The 22,274-nt window shown below is 45.2% G+C and overlaps 1 protein-coding gene across 1 annotated transcript; it reads right to left on the bottom strand.

The window, feature by feature from the left end:
• Positions 1 to 3,454: 3,454 nt before the first annotated feature.
• On the bottom strand, positions 3,455 to 6,537 carry ier5l (immediate early response 5-like). Its single transcript, XM_086187021.1, has one exon. It carries the CDS (start codon positions 6,390 to 6,392, stop codon positions 5,511 to 5,513), a length of 882 nt encoding a protein of 293 aa, XP_086043147.1. The 5' UTR covers positions 6,393 to 6,537; the 3' UTR covers positions 3,455 to 5,510.
• Between the last annotated feature and the right edge of the window lie 15,737 nt (positions 6,538 to 22,274).

Genomic DNA, 22,274 nt, shown 5'->3' with positions numbered 1-22,274 from the left:
ATCCATCATCCATCCATCCATCCATTCATTCATCCACCATCCATCCCTCCATTCATCCATCTATTCATCCATCCATCTGACTGCTATCGTTGTGTTGGCCTCTCCCCAACTCTTAGCCTGATAGAGCGATGGGAGCGGCTCAGACTTGTGGTCCAGGACATGAAGGGAGCTTGAGGAGGGTAGCTTGTAGCTTCAGGACAGATCTGTTAGTTTGCCCCCGACTTGTGCGACAGTATTTTAGGTGTCCTTCATGTATAATTTATCCATTAAGGGTTGGGGGGGTGGAGCCTATCCCAGCTGACATTGGGTGAGAGGCGGGGTTTACCCTGGACGGTTCACCAGTCCGTCTCAGGGCCATCAGGAGCAATTAGGGGCTCGGTGTCTTGCTCAAGGACACTTAGACATGGTCACTGGGGGAAGTGAGGATGGAACCAGCAACCCTTCAGTTGCTAGAGGGCCACTCTGAGCCATGCCATCCAGGGGTGTGTGGCCTATTTGGGTCTAAGATGAAGGAATTTTTCTGTTATGTTCATTGCCATATACTTCAAAAAAACTAGAGGTAGTAGTTAACATTTGGTGTTTACCATTTGCTTCATTTTCTCCTTCACAACACAGTCACATTGATATGCTGATAATTTATATTCCATCATAATTTGTATCAGCAATAAAAGGCCTTTTTATTGTATTTCATCTTCCATTTAATTAACTGTAGTTGCTAAAGTAAATGCCTCTGGAAGTTTCCATTCGTTGATCTGAGTCCTCTTCAGATGGGAGACGAAGCCAAAGTGCTTTAGAGCCCAGACCAGGACGGCCCTTCGACCTGACCTCAACTTACCATCATCAAAACGCCACGTGTTCCTGCCATTTCAACATCATTGGGACTTTTCTGTCCACAATTAACTGACTTGACTTTCCTTAATTGTCTTTTCTTTTCTAACAACCAAACTCATAAGACTAAACTGATTGCCATTCGATGGTCAACGGTCCCTGTGACCTTTCAAACTACATTTTATCCTTAACTCAATTTTTCACGTGCTGATGACGATAATTCCTTTTCAACGTTGATGAAGCGATGCCACTTTCCAACATCACCAAGGTACAGAGATGGCATGAAGTCTTGTTTAAATTATTAAACTCCTGAAAAAGATCCTGATGCAGTCTTCTCTTCACATCCTCCAGTCTGGACAGACAAAACCCTCTCCTGCTCCATGTCCAGTCAGCTCCCACCACCACCTTGGTCTGAAATGGATGTGGCTGATTCTGTCTGCACTCCGGAGTTAGGAAAAAAAAACCCAGAGAGGAAGAAACATCTCAGTGAGCTGAAAACATCAATTTTGTGAGAACCTGACAGGCAAAATAGAGGTTTAGGGTGGAGCATCACTTTAATGTAGGAGTTTCAAATCGATCGCATTAAGCTCCTCTGTTTGTGGGGCCCTCCTGACCTCCGGCCCCTCCCCCGCACACCTTCACCAACCTGGATGGCCTGTATGATCTCTGCTGTCACAGTCTGCCTCCCCCTCCCCAAATACCTATTCCCTACAGTCAATCCCCCCACCCTCTGCTCCTTCTGCTGTTACATGTGGGCTCTGCAACCCCCTCCCCTGACAAAGCATACCCTCCACTCTCCTCTGATACCCCCCTCCTGGCTGTGCCTCTCTGTTGTGTTCCCCTCCTCCCCCCAGCACAACAACACTCGTCATCCCCCACCTCTGTCACACCACCCTGCCACCTGGTATTGTCCTTTTGATCAGTGCACTGCGTGGTGGGGAAGACAAATGAAGAAGCTCTGGACACAAGTTCAGTTTGAGAGTCTTCATCCATTCAAGTGCCTGGATGGGTTTTTATTTTAATATTTATTCTTGTTCATTTGTTTCAGTGCAACGTTCACTTCATGTCCACATGAGAGTCTTGGATCTGTCGTGCTTGGCTTCTCTATGTTAAATATTGTCATCTGTTGTTTTTCTTCTCTGACGGCCAGAGGTAATCCAAGCGGCAGTATGTCTGTCAAAGTAATGTGACATCATCAGTCATGGTTCGGAAAAAAAATCTCAAATCGAATCAAAGTAAGGGGAGAAAATAATAAGACATTCCTGCTAACCCCCCCCCCCCCAAAAAAAAAAACAAACCAAGAAAGAAATCAAAGCTGTTGATTGCATGTGTTCATGGTGTCAGTCTTCTTCAATCCAGATGGAGGAGCTGTGTGTACACCAGGAAACCACACCATTGTCCGCGCTGCTTGTCAGGAGGGGGGGGGCTGAACCGTGCTTCTGATGTCACTTTTCTGTTGTAGTGAAATTGTTTGAAGCAAAGGTTCAGTATTTCCTGCAGTTGACATCAGAGAGGAAGTCATCCTGCCTCTTTTCTCTGCAGCGCCGTGTTCAAGCCGCCTCATCGCCACCGTTGTGCTTTGCCTACTGCAAATGATCATGAAGGGGAGCTGAAAGAAGCTTGCAGCAGCAGCGAGGGATGAACTGGGGAGTGATAGAGCGACGCTTGGCTGTATGAGGTGCAGAAAAAACAGCCAGCAAGGAAGAGCAGGAGGAGGAAGAAGGCAAGGAGGAGGAGGGGGTAGTCGAAGGGGGAGGGTGTCGGGGGACTGCCGAGCGAGCTGAGTGTTTGAGGGAGGGTCAGCCTGAGGTGGCTCTGCTCTGCATACACAGCCCTGGTGATATCCTCATTCATTGATTTTAAAGAACACCACCAAGTGGCACAGAGCAGAGATAACAGGACTCAAAGGTTTTCCAGGAGACACAGATCTTGGCTGAAATGTGCAGTGCATCATGGGAGCAGGTAGCAAGAACGAAGACTGTGCCCTTTCATGAATTTTAGCAGTAATTAGGTGCTAATCTTACCAAGATGTGATCATGCTGTATTTCCTGATTGCTCACAAAAATGTCATAACAAAGAGGAGCGGGACCTGCTAAATCAGAGAGGGTGGGCTGATGGAGGAGAGGGGTTTTTAGGCAGTTTCTTTGTGTTCTGACCCACAAAAGTCTGCTTTCTTGGTTTTCAAGAGCTTTGAACCACATGATGGAGTTTCCTAACAAGTCAAGTATAAAAATGATATAAAACAAACAAAAGGATAAGTAATCATGGAATGTCCTTTAACACACACAGTTCATCTAGTGAGGAAGACTGAGATTTGACTGAAAGCAGAAACGGTTCAATGCCACTTTCCATGTCTGATCCTGGCACCTGAGCGTCTGTTGATCCTCTCACCACTTCCCTCCTGACACAACGAAGGTGCTACAGCTGACATCTGCCGTCTTGCTCTTTGCGAACCATCTGAAGGCCGTTGTACTTACAAGACTGCGAACTCTTTATTTCAACTCCATCCCCTGAAACTGTTGCACTGTACTTGATTAGGCAGCGCCATCAACAAATGAAATTGGATGTATAACTTTAGACGTGAGCATTTAGAACAATAACTCTTTCTATTCTTGTGGAATACACTGGCTCTTATTACATGCTTGCTATAGCCTGCACTAAAATGACATCGCAGAACAACAGACAAGGCCACATATCCCGATAGTGGGAGCTCATGGATCGTATTGATGAGGAGGTATCAGTTTAGATATGATGAGAGATGCTAGTGTCAGATTGATGCGACATACCCAATCGGTGCGTCCCAAGTTGAAAGCATTAGTTAAGCCTGTGCTATGCTATGTTTGCTATAACTGAGTTCTTTTTATTTGCTCCTGTACATGAGGGTTAATGAGTAGGCATGGAATCACTGAATAGCAACAACAGCGCCAACTTAAGCTTTCCAGAGCGAAAAGAACAGCATCACTTACAACTCACCAGGGCTTCCACAGGAGGCCTCGCTCAGCCTGCTGACATGTGAGTGATGGGTGCTCTTCAGAATCATACAAAGCCCTGAGAATCACAGCTGATCTTTGTCTTTTTTTATTAAGGTTATATTTTTTTTTACAAATATTTTCTGCAACAGTTTAACCAGGCAATATACAATTTATTAAGCACAAAAATACAAGAATAACAACAAAATATGTAGAGAATGGCTGAATACTCTCTTTATTTTGGTACACATAGTGCTCATAAAGCTAATGTATGAATTTTTCAGGTTATGGCTAAAATCAGGTGTTTGCCTTTTTAAAACAAAAGGACTAAGATTATTCTTTTACAAAACAGAAATTCAAAACTCACAAAACCAAGACATGTTGGAATTATGAATTACCATGAAGGCTTGGAGCAACAAAAATGATTAATAAAATATGTCAAACTCCCAAAATAACCCGGTCTGTTTGCTAGCAGATGCTGGGTGCTGCTCAGTAGCGGTAAAAAAGTTGAACAGGATTGAATTGTTGGCATTCTGTGAGGTGGTGTGAGCTAAATCAGAGACCATAGGTGTTCTCAGACGCGCTGAGAGGAATCTTCATAATTGTACTGCTCCGAATGCACCACATCCATGAGAAGAGGAGATGTCTTTTTTCTCCCTCAAGGCTCCTCAACCCGGGACAGGAGAGGACAGCAGAGACATTCACTCTCTCACTCAACCATCTCTTCATCTGTGACAACAGCGAGCAGTCGTGTGCATTTGTTTTAAGGCAACGGAATCTATCGGTTTCATCAGACTAAAGTTGTGTGCTCTACAGACGATTATCCGCCATCATGGAAAGCCTGCATGTACTTATGGTCCAAACTCTCAGCCCCCCGCCAAAACTACGATCCTCCCATATCTCAGTGTTTAAATAGCTTTTCTTTTTCCTGCAAAAATATTTTCTATTCCATTCAGACTTTGGGGAAACCGGGAACAAGTGTAATCTGTTACCACCAATCAGAGACAAGTGCATGTGACATCACTCGGTGTGCAGACTAGCGTGTCTTCTTGAACAAAGTGGGCTCCAAAGGTGTTTTGGAAGTCAACATTACTGAAATTCTGTTAAAAAAATAGTGCCGCTCAGGTTAGCACCTGTCAAAGTGTCTGAACTTTTTAGTGCTGATCAACTGTGAATGACATCCTCTTGATTGATGAAGCCACATGTTCAAAACTCACTTTCGCCTCTGTGTCGAGTTCATTTCAAATTAGCCACCTCGTGATGCTTTAGTCTGAATTTTTTCCACAAGTACCGCATTTTACACACGCATGCACATGTTAACCTGTTTTGATCAAACTATGGAACGTCCCTGAAGCTTCGTCCAACTGATTCAGGTGAGAAGACGTTCCCACAGTGTACCCATCAGGTTCTCTCCCCTTCAAGGAATGTTCTGGTTTGACTCACCTAGAGTCAGAACACTTCTAGATTTCAGACAACTTTCCAGCAAAGGCATGGAAATACACTCCCTGACTCCAAGTACTTCTGCAGAGGTGGTTTTGTTGGGCATGTTGTTTACTGTGTTGGGAACCAGAATGGGAACAATACTTTGCTAACAAGGTTAAAAATGTTGTCAAAGCACACTAATGTTGAAAATCCTTCTTCCGGTTTGTTTTGGAGCGGGTTGGGGAAACATGTTACGACGGACCCCGATCTCCCCTCAATAAAGTGTTCGATTCAAAACGCCACGATAGCCCGGCTCCATGCTCCCAGACTGGCGAGCGCCTGTTTGCTACAGATCTGTTCCAGCTCCGACTGCCGGCTCAACAGCCCTGAAAACCCCGAGCCGAAGATGGAGATCAGGTTGGAGATGTTGGAAGTGTCCGTATAGTCATGGATGGAGTAGGAACAGTCCTCGCGTTTCGCCCTTTTACGAGCCGCCGAAAAATCGGGTACGTCCTCAACGTCGCAGATGCAACAGCCGAACTCAACCTTTCGTTTTTTAGCCGGGGACTGTGCGCCCTGGCCGCAGTGGAGCGCGTCGCAGCAGCAGTCCTGGTGGAGGTAACCGTTCTCCACCGTGGTCACCACATGCGTATCCAAATCCAACACGGTGGTTTTGTTGCAGTGTGTGTTGTTGTTCGCAGGAAACTGGTCACAATGTGACACATGGGAAGCCTCCATGCAGCAGCTTTGGTAGTAGCAGGGCTCCGGGTCTTTGCAGCCATCCTCCAGAGAGGAACAGCCAGGAAGAGCGCTCGCTATCCGGCCATGCGCCGCGCCTCGCTGGCACGCAGAGCCGAAGACACTCGCCTCCTCCATGCAGCAAGAAGCCCGCGTCTGCTCCTCGTTGTCGGTGTCCTCCATGTCCAGATCCAGGGGGTTCAGCTCCTGGATCTCGTTGCAGACCGTCATTACCTCCTCGTACTGTTGCATCCTGTAGATCTCCGCGTACTTCTCCTTGATGTAGACCTGCCTGGCGTTCCTCAGCACATAGGATACCAGCAGGTTTTTGTGCAGCTTGATCCCCCCTCTCTGCGTCCTGGAGTTGTGGATCTTCATTAAGGAAATGGAGATCAGGCTTTGCGCGTCCGCTGCGCATTCCATGGTGTTGATCATGTGGATGTCTTTCCAGTCCGCCTCCTCTCTGGGAGAGGAAAACCGCGTCTCAGCTATCTCAGTAGGAACCGTTTTGTTCGTGGAGAAAGACTCAAGTCAGCTCTGTGGAGACACATTGGACACAATGACCCGCCTCCCCTCCTCAGCCAGCAATCATTTGCAGATGCCGAAAACCAGAATAATAATATATAGTCAAGACGGGGTTCCGCCCTTCTCGAATCGAGCCAATCAGGAGCCTGACTTCTGTTGAGTGACAAGGAGGTGCTTTGTTGCTGTCGACCAATCAGCTTCCGGCGGTTCCTCTGTTCTATTCAAATTCCACCCAGGCTGTCGAACAGGAATGTCCTCATCCTGCTGAAACTTCGCAACAGTCACTTCCTCATGGTTGAAGGTGAAGAAACCGGGCACACCGGGTTTTCCGGGTCGACATGTTACACTGATATTTGTTTCTCTGAAACCCCAACAAAATAGTCGACATTATTCTACACAAGAATATCTGCTGCAATCATTTTGCCCAGTAGTGGTCAGCATATAGAAAATCTTCAGTCCCAAACTTCATACTATTACTACGACTGCTACTACTACGACTACTACATATGATTATGATAATGATAATAATAATAATAATAATAATAATAATAATAATAGGCGGCATGGTGGTGCAGTGGTCATCACAGTGCCCCCCCCCCTCCCCCCCAGCAAGAAGGTTCTTGGTGGAGCCCCGGCTGCAGCACGGGGTCTTTCTGGGTGAGTCTCCATGTTCTCCCTGTTCCTGCTGGGTTCTCTCTGGTACTCCAGCTTCCTCCACAGTCCAAAGACATCAAGAGGGACCAGGTTAATCCAGACTCTAAATTGACCGTAGGCGTGGCTGGGAGAGCCAATGGTTGTCTGTCTCTCTGTGTTGGCCCTGCCATGGACTGGTGACCCGTCTGTCCATCATTTTCTTCCGCTTATCCTTTTAAGGGTTGCAGGGGGGCAATCCCAGCAGCATTCGGGCGAGAGGCGGGGTTCACCTTGGACAGGTCGCCAGTCCATGGCAGGACTAACACTCCTGCCTCAGGCGGAGGAGTTTAAGTATCTCTTGTTCACGAGTGAGGGTAGGATGGAGCAGGAGATTGACAGGCGGATTGGGGTGGCGTCTGCAGTGATGGGGGCGCTAAACCAGTCTGTTATGGTAAAGAGGGAGCTTAGCCAAAAGGCGAGGCTCTCCATTTACCTGTCAATCTACGTCCCAACCCTCACCTGTGGTCATGAGCTCTGGGTAATGACTGAAAGAACAAGATCCTGAATACAAGGGACTGAAATGAGTTTCCTCCTCAGGGAGGCTGGGCTCTCCCTCAGAGACAGGGTGAGAAGCTCAGTCCTTCAGGAGGGACTCAGAGTAGAGCTGCTGCTCCTCCATGTGGAGGAGTCAGTGGAGGTGGTTCAGGCATCTGGAGAGGACGCCTCCCTCAGGAGGTGTTCCAGGCATGTCTGACCGGGAGGAGGCCTCGGGGCCGACCCAGGACACGCTGGAGGGATTATATCTCTCAGCTGCCTGGGAACACCTCAGGATTCCCCTGGAAGAGCTGGTGGACGTGGCTGGGAGAGGACAGTCTGGGCTTCCTTGCTGGGCCTGCTGCCCCCGTGACTCGGACCAACTGGATAAGAGGAGGACAGCAAGATGGGACGGGACGAGACGAGAGTTGAAAATGAAATATAAACTCAGTAATGAAACATTTAGGGGCTGATGAACATTTCTCTGCTGAGAATGCAGGAAATGTGCATGAAAAGAAACTCCTATGTCTGAAAACTGACAGAAATACCTGAGTGCCACTTAAGACCTCAGATGGTGGCACCCATCAAACTTCTACATCTACTTCTCATGTTTGTCAGGGTGGAAAACCACAAACAGGTTCCTTCTTGCCAGTATATTTTTATGGAAACCACCCACCAGGCACTAACACATAACATTTGTGTAGACGAACAGTATGAAACTGATGTTCGTTGTAACATCATCTTCTTGAGAGACTCTTTGTTGGATAGAGAAGAGCAGCCATGACAAACTATTTATACTGACGTTAAACTGAGAAGAACAGATCATCATCCATCCCTCCATCCATCCATCCATCATCCCTCCATGTTCCCCCTCTCCTCCTGTTGAGGGTGGTGGGGGTGGAGCCTATCCCAGCAGCCTTCCCCCTGGACAGGTCACCAGTCTATGGCAGGGCCAACACATAGAGACAGACAACCATTGGCTCTCCCAGCCACGCCTACGGTCAATTTAGAGTCTGGATTAACCTGGTCCCTCTTGATGTCTTTGGACTGTGGAGGAAGCTGGAGTACCAGAGAGAACCCAGCAGGAACAGGGAGAACATGGAGACTCACCCAGAAAGACCCCGTGCTGCAGCCGGGGCTCCACCCACAACCTTCTTGCTGGGGGGCCACAGTGAGGACCACTGCTGGAACACTTTTCCCAAAAAATAAGAAACATTTCACAACATTTTGGTTTCATACTCAGATTTCTGACACATTAACAAATCTCCTATTTCCCACTAAATAGCTCGTTAGTATGGTAACAAAGTCTAATCAATAATTCTACAGTCACAATGGAGGCAACTCTCAGGGAATTATCAACAACTACGGTTGATCTCTGTCACAATGATTTGAGCCTTTTTGCTAATGTTTTGGTTTATCGGCCTCGACGTTTGTGGCTTAGTCTTTCCATTCATCGGTGTTCCTGACACAGAAGGAACAATATTAAAGATGATTGAAGACTGGATTTTATCAGGTGACACGACTCCAAATGAATGACGATTGGGGCCTGAGCCCGAAGGCGAGCTTGCTCGACTCAAAACACCAACACTAAAATTGACCCCATGATCACACTCGTTTTCTCTTTTTTGGCTGGATCTGTAAATACTACAGATGAATAAATACAAGTACAAAATTATCAGTAGTAGTATTTTGAGGAATATCCAGCTTGTGATGCTGTACAATTTGAACCCAATGGTCCGAACGGTTCTTGAAGTGTGCTGTTGAGATTTAATGGATTAGTTTGGACTTCCATATTTTCCAGTTGTTATTCGTCACTGTTTTTACCTGTACCTTTTGTAATGGCTTAGTGGTTAAGAATCATTCAGTTGAGGTGTTAGCAACATGCAGTCTATGCAACTGTGCTGTTGCCAAGTCATTTGTTTTAACCCTGATACAAACAAGCCTTCACCCATTTGAATAATTTTCTTCTTCCAGGCACATTTTATTTCTAACCCTTATGGATCAGCATTGAGGAGTGAGGCCGTTTCATGGTGTGGTTGCATGAAGTCAGAAGAACTCTGATTTTGATGTGGTTTGATCTTGATTTGGATTCAAAGAAACACCTTTGTTCAGGTTAAAACAGGGTTTGGCCTTGTGGCTGAGCAGCAGAACCGAACATCTGCCTCTGCAGTCTCCACCCACCACTGGCAGCACGGGGCTCCTCGGGTTGGACAGGTCCCACAAACCACCACCAGGACCCGTCTGCATCCATGGCTATTCTCATTGTATAATTATTTCATTCTTGTTTTTATAATTACCAGAACCACTAGATGGCATCTGTCACATCAATATTGGTCATTTTCACTGGTGGCATTTCTGACCTTTCAGCTTGTTTTTCTCCGGCCGACAGTCCCTCTGAAGGCATTTAGTTCTCCATTCCTTCGTGCTGGTTTCATCATTCTGACTGGAAGGCAACGACTGTGTGACTGGTCATAACTCTGACTGTGTGCAGGTGCAACTGAATAAAACCAAGCACACGTGTACAATAGTGTAACCGCAAACATCAATCAGCGACATTCTAAGTACAGCCCCGTACCCAGAATGAATAAATGACTGCCTTGTGTGAAAGAAAGAGAACATGCATCGACCATGCAGGTTTTGTGTAAGTCTGAGCGATGAGACCTACATGGTGCTGGAAACCAGCACTGCAGTGGCCTCTACAGATAAATCAGAGGTTCAAATAATTGCCAAGTGAGTGCAATAACCTGCGTTGAACCTGTAGAGGCCAGTACAGCACCAGTTTTCTGCCCAGTGTGATTAGTTTTTCTTTTTTTACTGTTCCCAAATTGTTTCTCTGTGGTGGAAGAGTGACTTTACTGACTACAAAGATAGTTATTAACATGCAAGATGAGCTACAAGTCAAGATAGCCAGGATTAGACCACAGCACTCAGTGATGGCTGCAGGACACCTGATTGTTCTCTGGGAAAGACGAATGTGTGATGCAGAGGCAGACACAGGCTCGTCTTTCCCTGCAGAGGAGGAAGCTCTTTGCAAAGAGGAGGGTTTGTTACCTCAGTGACTGAACAGGTTTCCACTAATTTTATGTATAAACCCTACATTCCAAATGCCCTCAGCATTCTTAACTCAACAAAGTGAACAATCCACAGATATTTGACTCTAACTGCTTCACTCGTACTTATAGCTATTATTTTAGTTGATCTCTTTGCCTTTATTTTGTTCTTATTGTGTCTATATCATGCGATATGTCAGCCTTTCATTCTGTGTTAATGAGCATCCACACAAACTCAGTTCAGTCATTGTTCAGGATGCCTGTCTCTGTTCAGAAAACTACACAAACACAGAAAATAACCATTCCTACACAATAGACACCAAATGCAAAGTGATGCATTGCTTTTGTCACATTTTGACAAAAAGTGTATGGGTATTCCTAGTGTTACATGTGTAATTATGGAGTCGAGTCATGAATATCACAACAAATGTTCCTAGACGTGCTGCCACATCTTGTGGAGTGTTTCATTTTTATTGATGGAGATTTGGAGATTGCTGTCAGAGAAAGCACAACCATCGTGAGCAACATTCCTCTCCAGAAGCACTTGCCCTGCTGTTCTGGATACTTTAGGCTGTCTCTTTTACTGGAACAGCTTCGTACCAGAAACAGATCCCAAGAAAATCAAAGATCCATTCCAAACGTATCTGCATGGCTTAATGCAGCAAGAGGTGATCAAAAAATGTGTTTTGGTTTTCTTTTTTCTTTGCATCAAAGACATCTTTATGTTTAAAAACCACTAAAGATTTGAAATCTGAGTTGCATACGAGGCCTGAGTGATCCAATAGCTGTGCTATGTTCTGCTCATATGTCATCAACAGCAATAAGAAAATTATTCCCATCTTCACCTGATGCAAAGTGTCATGAAAGCCCAGACGGAGCTCAGTGTGACTGCATAAACACACCTGATTGCACCCCCACGGCTGATGAGTGTGCTTCATGACATGCAACCCTTTAGCAGATGTGTCGATCAGTTGCACCGCTGATGTGACCTAACACCAAAAACAGATGAACGCAGCACACTGGGCAGTGCCACGCAGCAGTGACTACAGTCCACGACATGCAGCTGCATGGACCTGAACGTGAGTCCTCAGCACATCGCTGTTTTTACAAAACTGTTTTGTTGTGTTTTTCCTGAGTGGCTGAACATCTCATTGATCGGGAAGCCACGTGTTGTCTTTTACACATTTAAATAAATCAATCAAATCAATGTGTATTCATGATCCTGTGGTTAAAATAATCAATATGCGCAGAGTAGAGCTGAAGGAAATATACTGGCAAGAAGTAACCTTTTAAAATCTCCTCTAAAAGCTCCTCAGAGCTCAGAGGGCAACACACGGAGGCACTGAGAAGACACGCTGTCACCCCAAAGCTCGACAGAGCTCGACAACGGCGGTAGCCCCACTCCTGGCACAGACCCGATCATCGCAGTATTCATTGGATCGAGAGTTTTTCATATCATGAAGGCAGACAAATCCAATAACTGGACGTAGTTGGCTGAAGCGAGGCAATTGCCCAGTTCCTTGGACATGTTCCCAGAGGGCCTTGCACCCCCCAGCATTATGCACATATTCCCAGCATCCTATATCGCCCAGGATTAACAATATATTCCCAGCGTTCACAATGTTGCCCTAGTTTATAATTCCCAGGGTCCTATGGTCCCCAGGTTAACTCCCATGTTCCCTCGGTCTCATGTTCCTCAGTTGTACATGCGCTTTCTCCCATAGGTCTGCTGTTCCAGAGGTTCACTTCTGTGTTCCAAGGGTCCCATGGTCCCGCAGGTTTATTCATAGCTAACAGGGTCCCACTGTGTGTTCCACAAGTATGTTCCTGTGTTCCCCTGGTTTATATTCACAAGACCCTTAATTATGGGGGGGTGCCTTGCTGACCATAAACAAGTGTGTAGCCAATCCTCACTTCCTCTTCCTGCACTCATACTGTCTGCTGTTGGACTGTTCTGCAGGCCACTCACTTGGATCAGTGGTACGGAAGTCATGTGTATCTCCTGCATGCCTTTCATTTATGCATGTTTTGTGTTTCTTAGTTTAATTTTCTGTTTCAAGAATGCAGATGTTACATTACTGTGATGCATGACAAAGTTGTGTTTCTGCCCAATATCAATCTGAAATCACTTTTACACCTGAAACACACTGGAGACGTGTGTAACAGGCTTCCAGTGACTATTTTAGATGAAGAATCATTGCGCTGAGGTCGCCATCGAACCACCCTTATTCTCTGACAGGGTTTCCATACAGCTCAACAACTGCTTCCAGCTCCTGCTCAGATATGAGTGAGACACACACACACGGGCACACGCACACACACGCACGCCTGCACGCACACGCACGCACACGTGCACACACATGCACACACTGCTTGTGGGGCTTACTCACACACACACACACGTGCACACACACGCACACACTGCTTGTGGGGCTTACTCACACACACGCACGCACACACACGTGCACACACGTGCACACACACACTGCTTGTGGGGCTTACTCACACACACACGCACACACACGCACGCACACACACGTGCACACACGTGCACACACACACTGCTTGTGGGGCTTAGTCTATTTGTGCACAGATTGTATTTCTTCTGCGCACATTTCTATGGAATATCTGCGATTTAAAATGACTGGAGGATTTTAAACGATGAGTGATGGAAAAAAAGAGAGGTGAGGGAAGTGATGTCGTTCCTATGACTGCTCCACTCAACTATAATCACTGATAGCGGCAGCAACTGTTTCTATGCCTAAATTGGATCTCATGGATGGACCCGATGTGTCTGGGACCTTACAAATGATTGCAGACGTAGTGTAACTTTGGGTAGAGCCAGATTGGCTGATTCCCAGTGCCTCATTTGTGTTTGTAAAGCTGTGCCTCATTGAAATGGCTCAGCTGTAACCCTGACTTTCAACCACCTTATGGTTTTTTATGTTCTTTGGACAACAGACAACAGCTTCTGATCTCATTCAAATCTGCAGTAGTTTAACAATGTGATGAGGGAATCACTGTGCTGCTGACATGTCCCAAATATCTACTGGGCCAAATGTCTGGTTCCATCACCTGCAAGCTGTATGGGATCCAATGAGAGTGCAGGTTTTCTGTTGCACTGAAATGCTTGTTTGCTTTGTGCATTACCAACACGGACAAACACTGCCATTGGAGGACACTCCAAACGTAGCCTATAGCTCCTGGCCAAGAATTCAGCTTGCATGCAGCTTTTATGTGAAATAGGAGGAGATTGTATTCAGTCCCGGGTAAATGACCCTGCAGTAGACCTGTGCGGCTCTGATTGGCATGGATGTGAACACAAAACCTGGATGAACTCATTTGCATTATTTCCAGCTACACACACTAGTATCTATGCAACTCTGCTTCAGAAAGCCAAATAATCTTGTTCACATTGCAAGAAGATGGGGATTTGCCCCCATTTGACCCTTTCGTGAGTCTTTTTTCCCTGGTGCCTCAAGTTCAACATGGTGAATACCGTCACAACACTGCAAACAAGTATACTGTGGAGTGTATTATCATGGACTTGGAACTTATTCCAAGCTTTCTCTAAGGGGAAACCCAGGATAATGCCAGTGGAATGTAATGATACACACTTCCTGTTCCTATTGTATGTGGACATGATTACCTGTTCTATCACAAGTGAGTGCACGCTTGCTCAGACAAACAGGGATTCCTTGCATTATAGATACATGCAGATGTGAGATAAATAGCAAATATGATGGTGTAACATGCAACGTTGTAGCTCGTAAATGTTGTTTAATACCAAGAGGTTCTATGGTGGGATGTCAGTAGCCTATTAATGGAAGGCATTTTTTAAGAATTTTTAACAAAGCCAATGAGCCAACTATCCAGAAAAATCATGACCACATGTCCATATGATGTCTTGCAATATCATGGAGAAATACTGCAATGTCATAGAGAAATACTGCAGTAACCGCAGTTCTAAACTGGTAACAGCACTGCTCTCACCAGTTACTGTGCTCACCCCTCCAGCAACTTTAAGTCTCACTATTATCCCTGCAATGGCCAGAGGTGACAATGAGATGAGACCCGGATGCACAAGCACGAGCTCACATTCTGCTTTGATAGATGAGAAAAGTTTTATATCTTCATATTTTATTTTGAATTCAGTGACAATTTAGCAAATTGATGACAACAACAAAAAGGGTCATGAAATGTTATTTTCAACAATGGCTTATGGGTGAGTAGTTCATTAACTCTTCAGATAGTTATCCATCTTGAACATAAGGGAAGGACAGGAAGTGTCCAGGTTTCTGTTGCTGGTCAGAGGGAAGCCAGCACCACTTTCAGGCTCTGAATTGTCTTTTCAGCAAGTTGTTAATTGGCCATTTGTATGATGCACGATGGGGGAAACCTTGCAGAGACAGCTGGCCATGCCCAGACTCCTAGCTTTGTGTAGACTACATGAAGTTGAATATGTGAGTGATCTACTGCTGGGAGAAAATATTTATCCCTCTGAGCCCATTGATTTACTCATACATTTACTACAGCCATGTTGGTATTTGCTCCTGAGGACTGGGCGCCACAAACCCACCTGCTCCGTGTCATCCATGTGGCTTGACTCTGCTGTCACCTTGCCAGGCAGCGACAGGGACACGACAGGGCACATTGGAAAGATTCTAGGTCCCGTTCAATTGTGTTTCGCTCCTTTAATTTCCCTAAACCAGAAAACCTGATGGGGAACTGTGCTTTGATGTCAGCCAGATGAGCTTCAGTTTGAAATGCCCTGTTCGCGAGAGCCTTTATTGCATGGAAAGACAGTTCACTTCCAACATAAATAAGCTTCACAAGCATCTCTTCACATCCAGTCTGTGGTTCCATTTTCTCCTGAGCACCTAAGAAGGTTGTAGCAGCATTCCACACTTTTCAGTTACTGCTTGGAATTGTTGTAAATGCTGCCCCAGCGTCCAGTTTAAACCTGGTTCACTGTAACAGTTCAACTGATCCATGGGCTTCCTCCAAGCACCTTTGTCCTACAGAAGCAAAGTCTTCCTGATCTTCACTTTCTATATGCACCAGTAAAATTTCATGGATGCTGTGGGCAGACCTGCCTTTCTTCGCAAAATGGATTTTTGTAGTTTGCATAATGAGCCGGGGAGTCCCTCAAGAGCTGTCTCCTCGAATTCCTCAATAACTGGGTGTCTGTTTTGACACCCTCAGTCCCTTGGTGCTCTTTGTTTACCTTGCTTTATCACGTTGTGTTGCATGTCCTTCTCTGCAGTGGCTGCTGTTTTCTCACTGCTGCGTTCACTTTCACTCTCTGCATGTCTTTGTGTCACACTTCCTAATAGCAGAGATTCACTGTACAGGCCTTTCTTCAACATCCTCACAAGGCTGAGACGTGTTCTGGGAGTGTGTGCACTGCAGTTGTAAAAGATGTGAAAGTCTTGCATGGGTCTTGATTTTAGCTTGATTTCCAAAGATGATGGTCTGGTTGCTGATGAAGAGCACGATGAAAACCTCTGATTTGACTGATTTCATGACTTCTTTGTGCATCTGTCTGAGTACGACAGGATGACACCAGCTGTCCGATTCTGGTGATTTTCTTGAGCATTCAGAGTTGCTTCCTCCATGTTTCTCATTCACGAGTCCACAGGTCCAATTTGCCTGGTGCTAGCTGAGGGCTAAGTGTGGCTATGCTAGCTGTTGTGCCACTTCATCAACATCCACAGGCCTGTCTTTTTCTTTGGGTTTAGCTCATCTTTACATTTCACTTTAAGCCGTGTCACTTATCAATAATGAGACACTGAATGGCGTGAAGTGCTCCCACACGTTAAGTTCAAAGGAATTTTGGGCTAAGCAGAATCAGAACCACAACATTTCTGGACTGGCCTTGTTTTGGAACAGACATTCTAATTGAATGTGGTTTTGAAAAACATTTTTGGAAATAGGCTGCACATTTTGAGTATGAGGTCAAACGACAACGTCACAATCCGTTTTACCATCAGTCTTCATTTCCTGTACTTTTTGATTGGTTCACAAAAAAATCCGTGCAAAAAGAACTTGGACTGCTTTTTTTTCTCAGGAAGAACCATTTTTGGAACAAAACATCCTGTCTCTCACATGGAATCATGTTACTTGCTAAGGCACTCCTCCATGTCCATGTAAAATGGACTGTGTGGTGTGTGCATGTGTGCCTGTCACGGCTCAGTCACGTCATGTATGAACCACAGTTGTTGAGCGATTGCTGGTTCTAACATTCAGTTGGGTTGTGGGAATGACTTTGAAAGGTCATGTGGTGTGAACCTTGTTTAGCTGACATTATAGATGCAATAACCACTTTTCTAAGAAGACAAGAAATGGCTACAAAATTTGGTTTCTAAATGAACTCACTGAATGGTCAGTTTGTCTAAGCAAGTGTCCATGGAGCTGCACGTCAGACAACGGCCCCATGATGAACACGTTTGAGGGCAGGACTCCTCTTACACCATGAGCACTCGCAAAAAAAAAAAGGCTCTTATTGATATTTTCAACAAATTTGTAATGAAAATCTTATCTTTTTACAGTTAAAAGGAAATGTTGAAGTCTCTCATTTTTATTGTTAAACGTTAACTTGCTGCAATAAATTGTGAACTGTATTGACCGTTTCCTCGTTGCCATGGTTACACATATCCAGTTAATTAACCCATAAGGTGAACAGACAATTTGTATCAATAAATGTTAGAGCACATTAAGTCTGTTTTTTTCATTTGGATCCCATTATTTCCCTCTCTTCCTGCATTCTTCCGTTACATGTCTCGTTCTGTTCTCAGTGTCTGCAGCTCCCCCGTTCACTGCTGTCCTCCCACTCTCAGCCATCACTTCTATTTATGTTCTCCCCTCATGGTTTCAGCTTCACTGTCCCTGGCTCCTTTCACCACTCTGTAGCTTTCATTCTCTTCCTTTGTCACTCAGTCACCTCTTCTGTATTTTGCTTTTCTCTGTCTTATGTGTGTGTCTGTGTGTAGGTGTGTATATGTGCGTGTTTCGTTTACCTGTTTTTTTGGTGCCAATTGGAGACCTTAACTGATAAAAACACTGCCTTAGCAGGGCCTCTAGTCCTCATGGGGACCAAAGACTGGTTCTCATTGCATTACAAAAACTTAACGTTAAAACTGGAGTTAGGTGTGAGTTTAGGATTAGGTTAGGATTGGGATTAGATTTTGGGTTAGGCTGGTCATATGAATAGAAATTAATGGCATGTCCTAAGAACAACTGCACACAACTGTGTGTGTGTGTGTGTGTGTGTGTGTGTGTGTGTGTGTGTGTGTGTGTGTGTGTGTGTGTGTGTGTGTGTGTGTGTGTGTGTGTGTGTGTGTGTGTGTGCATAAAAGGGTCCATACACGTAGCTGCTTGTCTGGTACTTGTGTTTTGCCCAAAAGAAACAGTGTGTTCCTCTCAGTTAATGCCAGAGTTGACAGTGTTCAGGGAACAAATACACCACTCAGTTGACTGTTTCCATTTTATTCTTGAACATTTTAAACTCAGCAAAGTATTCGTCATAGGTTCAAGCTACACATGGATGCGACCTATAAATTGAAGACTTGGCTTATACATTGTGCATCTGTATCGATAAAGAGTGCCAATTAGCTCTGGAGTACATGTGAACACAGATGTGTCAGTGCTCTGCAGCCGCTCACAGACCTGACCAGTGCCCTCTGACTGACAACATGGCCTCCAGATGAATGCATTCATCGACAGCAGATGAGCGGAATCTTGCAGAGGTAAAAACGCCAGCGTGACCCGTCTCTCCTTAGATTACCCGACTGTCAGTTAGGATACCAGCTACCCCCAACCGGTCAAAACAGACGTGCGTCCCCACTGATCCTGGATCTGCTCCACCTTCCTGCTGGTAAAGGAAGGTTCTGGTGGCTGCTGTTGCAGGATGTGCTGCTGATGGAGAATTGTTGGGTGGAGGTTCATTGAAGGAGGGAGGTGCTGGACCTGCTCTACTTGGACAGAGTCAGGACAGAACTTTGGTTGGGGTTTGGTGCCACACAAATAAAACTGACTGGACTTTCAAACATTGAGCTGAATCACCAATGAAAAAAATGCAGGGGAAATTCTTTCTAAATTGACAACCATAATTGCCTTTTATTATTATTATTGGTGTTGTTGTTATCATTGTGTTATGCTCTTTTTCTTTTAGCCACATTCCTCCAGATCTCTGCTGTTTAGTTTGTAAGGTTTGATGTCTTCCCCTTCGCAAGGACGTGTGCTGTTTGTCTTTTTGGTAGAGTAGGAAATCTTGATGCTGCTGCCAAGAAAGTTTGTATGAACATTTAGTGATTATTCATTTCTAGTGTCACTTACCCTCACATATTTAACATTTCACACTCCCATGACCACTCTGGTAGCCAAAGCTCCAGGACAACACTCATATTTTTTAGCACCACATTCTGTTGTGCTTTCTTTTCTCCCTTTAGACAAACATTTTATTTCCTGGCATTAAGTTTATGTTCCCACTGTCATCATTTACTCAGTCCCATTTTTCTAGTGTACTCCCCATCCCTCCTTTTTGAGAGTTTTCTGTTTATGATGTAAAAAAAAATCAAACAAAGGTTCTTTCCCTGCTGCCAGTAGAATGAAAATCTGTTTTCTTTCCCTCTTTTTGTCTGAGTCCACACTGCTTTGCTCTGCTGCTCACCAGCTCTCACTCCCTCCCTCCCTCCCTCCCTCCCTTCCTTACTCTGCTTTTGCTGGCTCTACTTTCATTCCACACTCCTCCCCCCCTTGCTTCTCCATCCCTGCGTCTTCCCTCTGGAGAATAGGGGTCATTGCACAAATGATTACTCAGACCCCGGTCGCCATGGCAATGCTGCTGTGTAACAGGCGACAGGCATGCATCTAGCACAGCAATGACGCCGATTAGTGAGCTGGCGATGGAGAGAGCAAACGCTGCCTTTGTTTGGCTCCATTTTGCCTCCTTTTTTCAAACAGTCTCTGTTTTCCTGTGTGTCTCCAGCTAACTGGGGTGGAGGGAATGAGGGAGGGAGCAGTGGAACAGAAAGAAACCCAGCAAACATTCTGCTCACAGCCCTGCAGCTTTGTCTCTTTTTTCTTGCCTTCTGTGTCTGAATGAGGACTGCTGTTGGTTTATTTCAGCAGCCGGTTAGAAACGGTTCTAACGGTTCTGTTTGCATGTAAAGCATCCATCCCTCACAGTTTGCTAGAATCTGTAAATGGCTTTCAAGCAGAGCAATTACTGAAAATGGTTTATTTGTACATTTGACACCAAATAGAATAATTTATATGCATTCATTAAGCAGGCATTGTTTTTCTTCTTTCTATACTTTTCCTTTCTGGCAATTGAAACAGAAAATGTGTGAAAGGCAGGTTCACCCAAGATCCAAAACTGTCATATTAGCAAATGCAGGATGAATGTTATACCTCCATCAAGCAGGCATTGTTTTTATCTGTCTGTCTGTCTGTCTGTTTTCCTGTTGTTTGTCTGTCAGCAATTTACACTAAAACTATGAAGCCAGTTTTCACACAACCTCGTGGAATGTGTACGACGAGCCAAAAAAGTCATTTAGGATCAAATTAGTCAGACAGTCGTCATCCACCTCTGCTGGCAACAGGAAGATGCAACTTTTTTTTTTTTGGTTTGTTTTTGTTTTACTTTGATGTCCTTATGCACCTCAAGAAGAAGACGGCCATGACCGTGCTGACCATGTTGAGAGGTGTCTGAGAAATGTCGGGTTTTTACTGAACTGTGTTACAATGCAAGGTGCCATGTTTGACATTTCACCACAGAACATAAAACTGGACTCCACGTGATGAGAACTTTTCCAAACTTTAGGCGTTTGATGAGAGTCCAGGCCTGAAGACATCAACAAGCTGAAATTCAGTCATTATAATAGTGCCACCTGGTGGCGAAGGAAAGAAAGCCTGATGTAACAAACATTTTTTGATTCCCATCAAAATTACACTGAGCTGTGTGAATACGCAGCAAGTGTACAAAGATATAGTTTATATTTTCTGGTGGCCTTAGTGCAGTGGTTCTCAAACTTTTTCTGTCATTCCCCCCTTTGGAGGAAGAAAAATTGTCATTCCCCCCCCATGCCAAATTTTTTGACAAAATAGGCCGTTTAACTTTATTGACCTGTCAAAAATTACAAACATTCCTTCAGTTATACAGAACTAGAAAAAATGAAATAAAATGTGTTTCTTCCCTGTCAAATATCTCTCCATTTTAAAAACAGACCTGACCACAGTTGCTATGAGAGAGGTTTAAAGCGTGCTTTGGTTGGGGGGAACTAATGTTTGGACGTCGGAATTTTTTTCGCGGTGGAACCATAAACAAAGCAAAAGGTGAGGGGGGAAATAATGTTTGGACGTCGGGTGACTCGTGCCCCACCCCCCCCCCCCCCCCCGGGGACGCCTCCGCGCCCCCCCCCCCCCACACACACTTTGAGAAACGCTGCCTTAGTGAGTGATTGCAGGAAATGATTTCCCAAACTGCTGCTACAGAAGACGCAGACTTGTGTCCCTTTCAAACCAAAGTCCCAACAGAGCTGGTCAAACATGGACTGTCTTTGCCTCCTCAATTCTCCAACAGCATCAATATTGCTCATTGCAGTTGTGAGTACAATAACAACGTCACATGCAGCAGCAGGCAGCGACCAAGGAAGCTCTGTTGGAACCAGCTAACAGTCATTTAAATATCATAGAGCCGTGAGTGGGGGTGACCCACAGGAAGACGTATCTGTTGAGGGTTGTCTTGGGCTCCGATGGCAGCCGGAACAGTTGCTTTGATCGCCCAAACACAAATGGCGGTAGGGACTCAAAAGATTAGATTGCCAACGCGCTGTGCCATGTCATACAGAAAAGGCTGCCTTGTATTTCCATAACAGATGTGGAGAGTCATGAGGGGCGATGACACAGGCATGAGCAGAGTTTCCTCCCAGTGCTAGCTAGCTTCTGCTAGCTGAACTGGCACGGGTCATTACAGTCTCAGAATTCAGCTTTCAGAACAAAATTAAAACTGCCATGTAAATTTGTCTCTCCAAGGCAAAGGTGCAAAACTTGAGATAAATTACAGCTTCTTTGCATCGTGTAAACATGAAAAGATAATTCAACCGAACCGCAATCCCCCACCGCCCCGGGAACTGAGCTCCGAGTCACCAGTGCACAGTTTCAGCATTTCTGCATTTCACTCTTTGGAGCACCTCAACTTCTTCTTGCTTCCTTGCACTTTTCACATGTTGCTAGTACCGCATAAACAGCGCTACCCGGGGCTGATCGAGACGGGGGCTCACTGACAGCAGCAGTTTGAATACGTATTCACAGCCACACCAGCTGTCCTAACTTGCGCTGATCTCCTAGCTTAAATCACATCACTTTTGGTTTCTAAGAGTTGTTCAGCTTCATAAATGAATATACTCAGATACTAACCATGTAACAAGCTCAGATCAGCAGCTGTTTTTATGTATGACAACATGGGTCTGTTGGGGCTTCATTGTGGAACTGTATAATGCAACATCCTCTCATGATTGACAACAACTTCAGCTTGCATTTTAGACAGAATACAAGACTGGCAGCAAAACAC

Source organism: Aulostomus chinensis, chromosome 19 (assembly GCF_037954235.1).
Source record: "Aulostomus chinensis isolate RoL2024-O1b breed Wild chromosome 19, RoL_Achi_v1.0, whole genome shotgun sequence".
Taxonomy (NCBI): Eukaryota; Metazoa; Chordata; class Actinopteri; order Syngnathiformes; family Aulostomidae; genus Aulostomus; species Aulostomus chinensis.
This window is presented reverse-complemented; position numbering and strand designations above follow the sequence as displayed.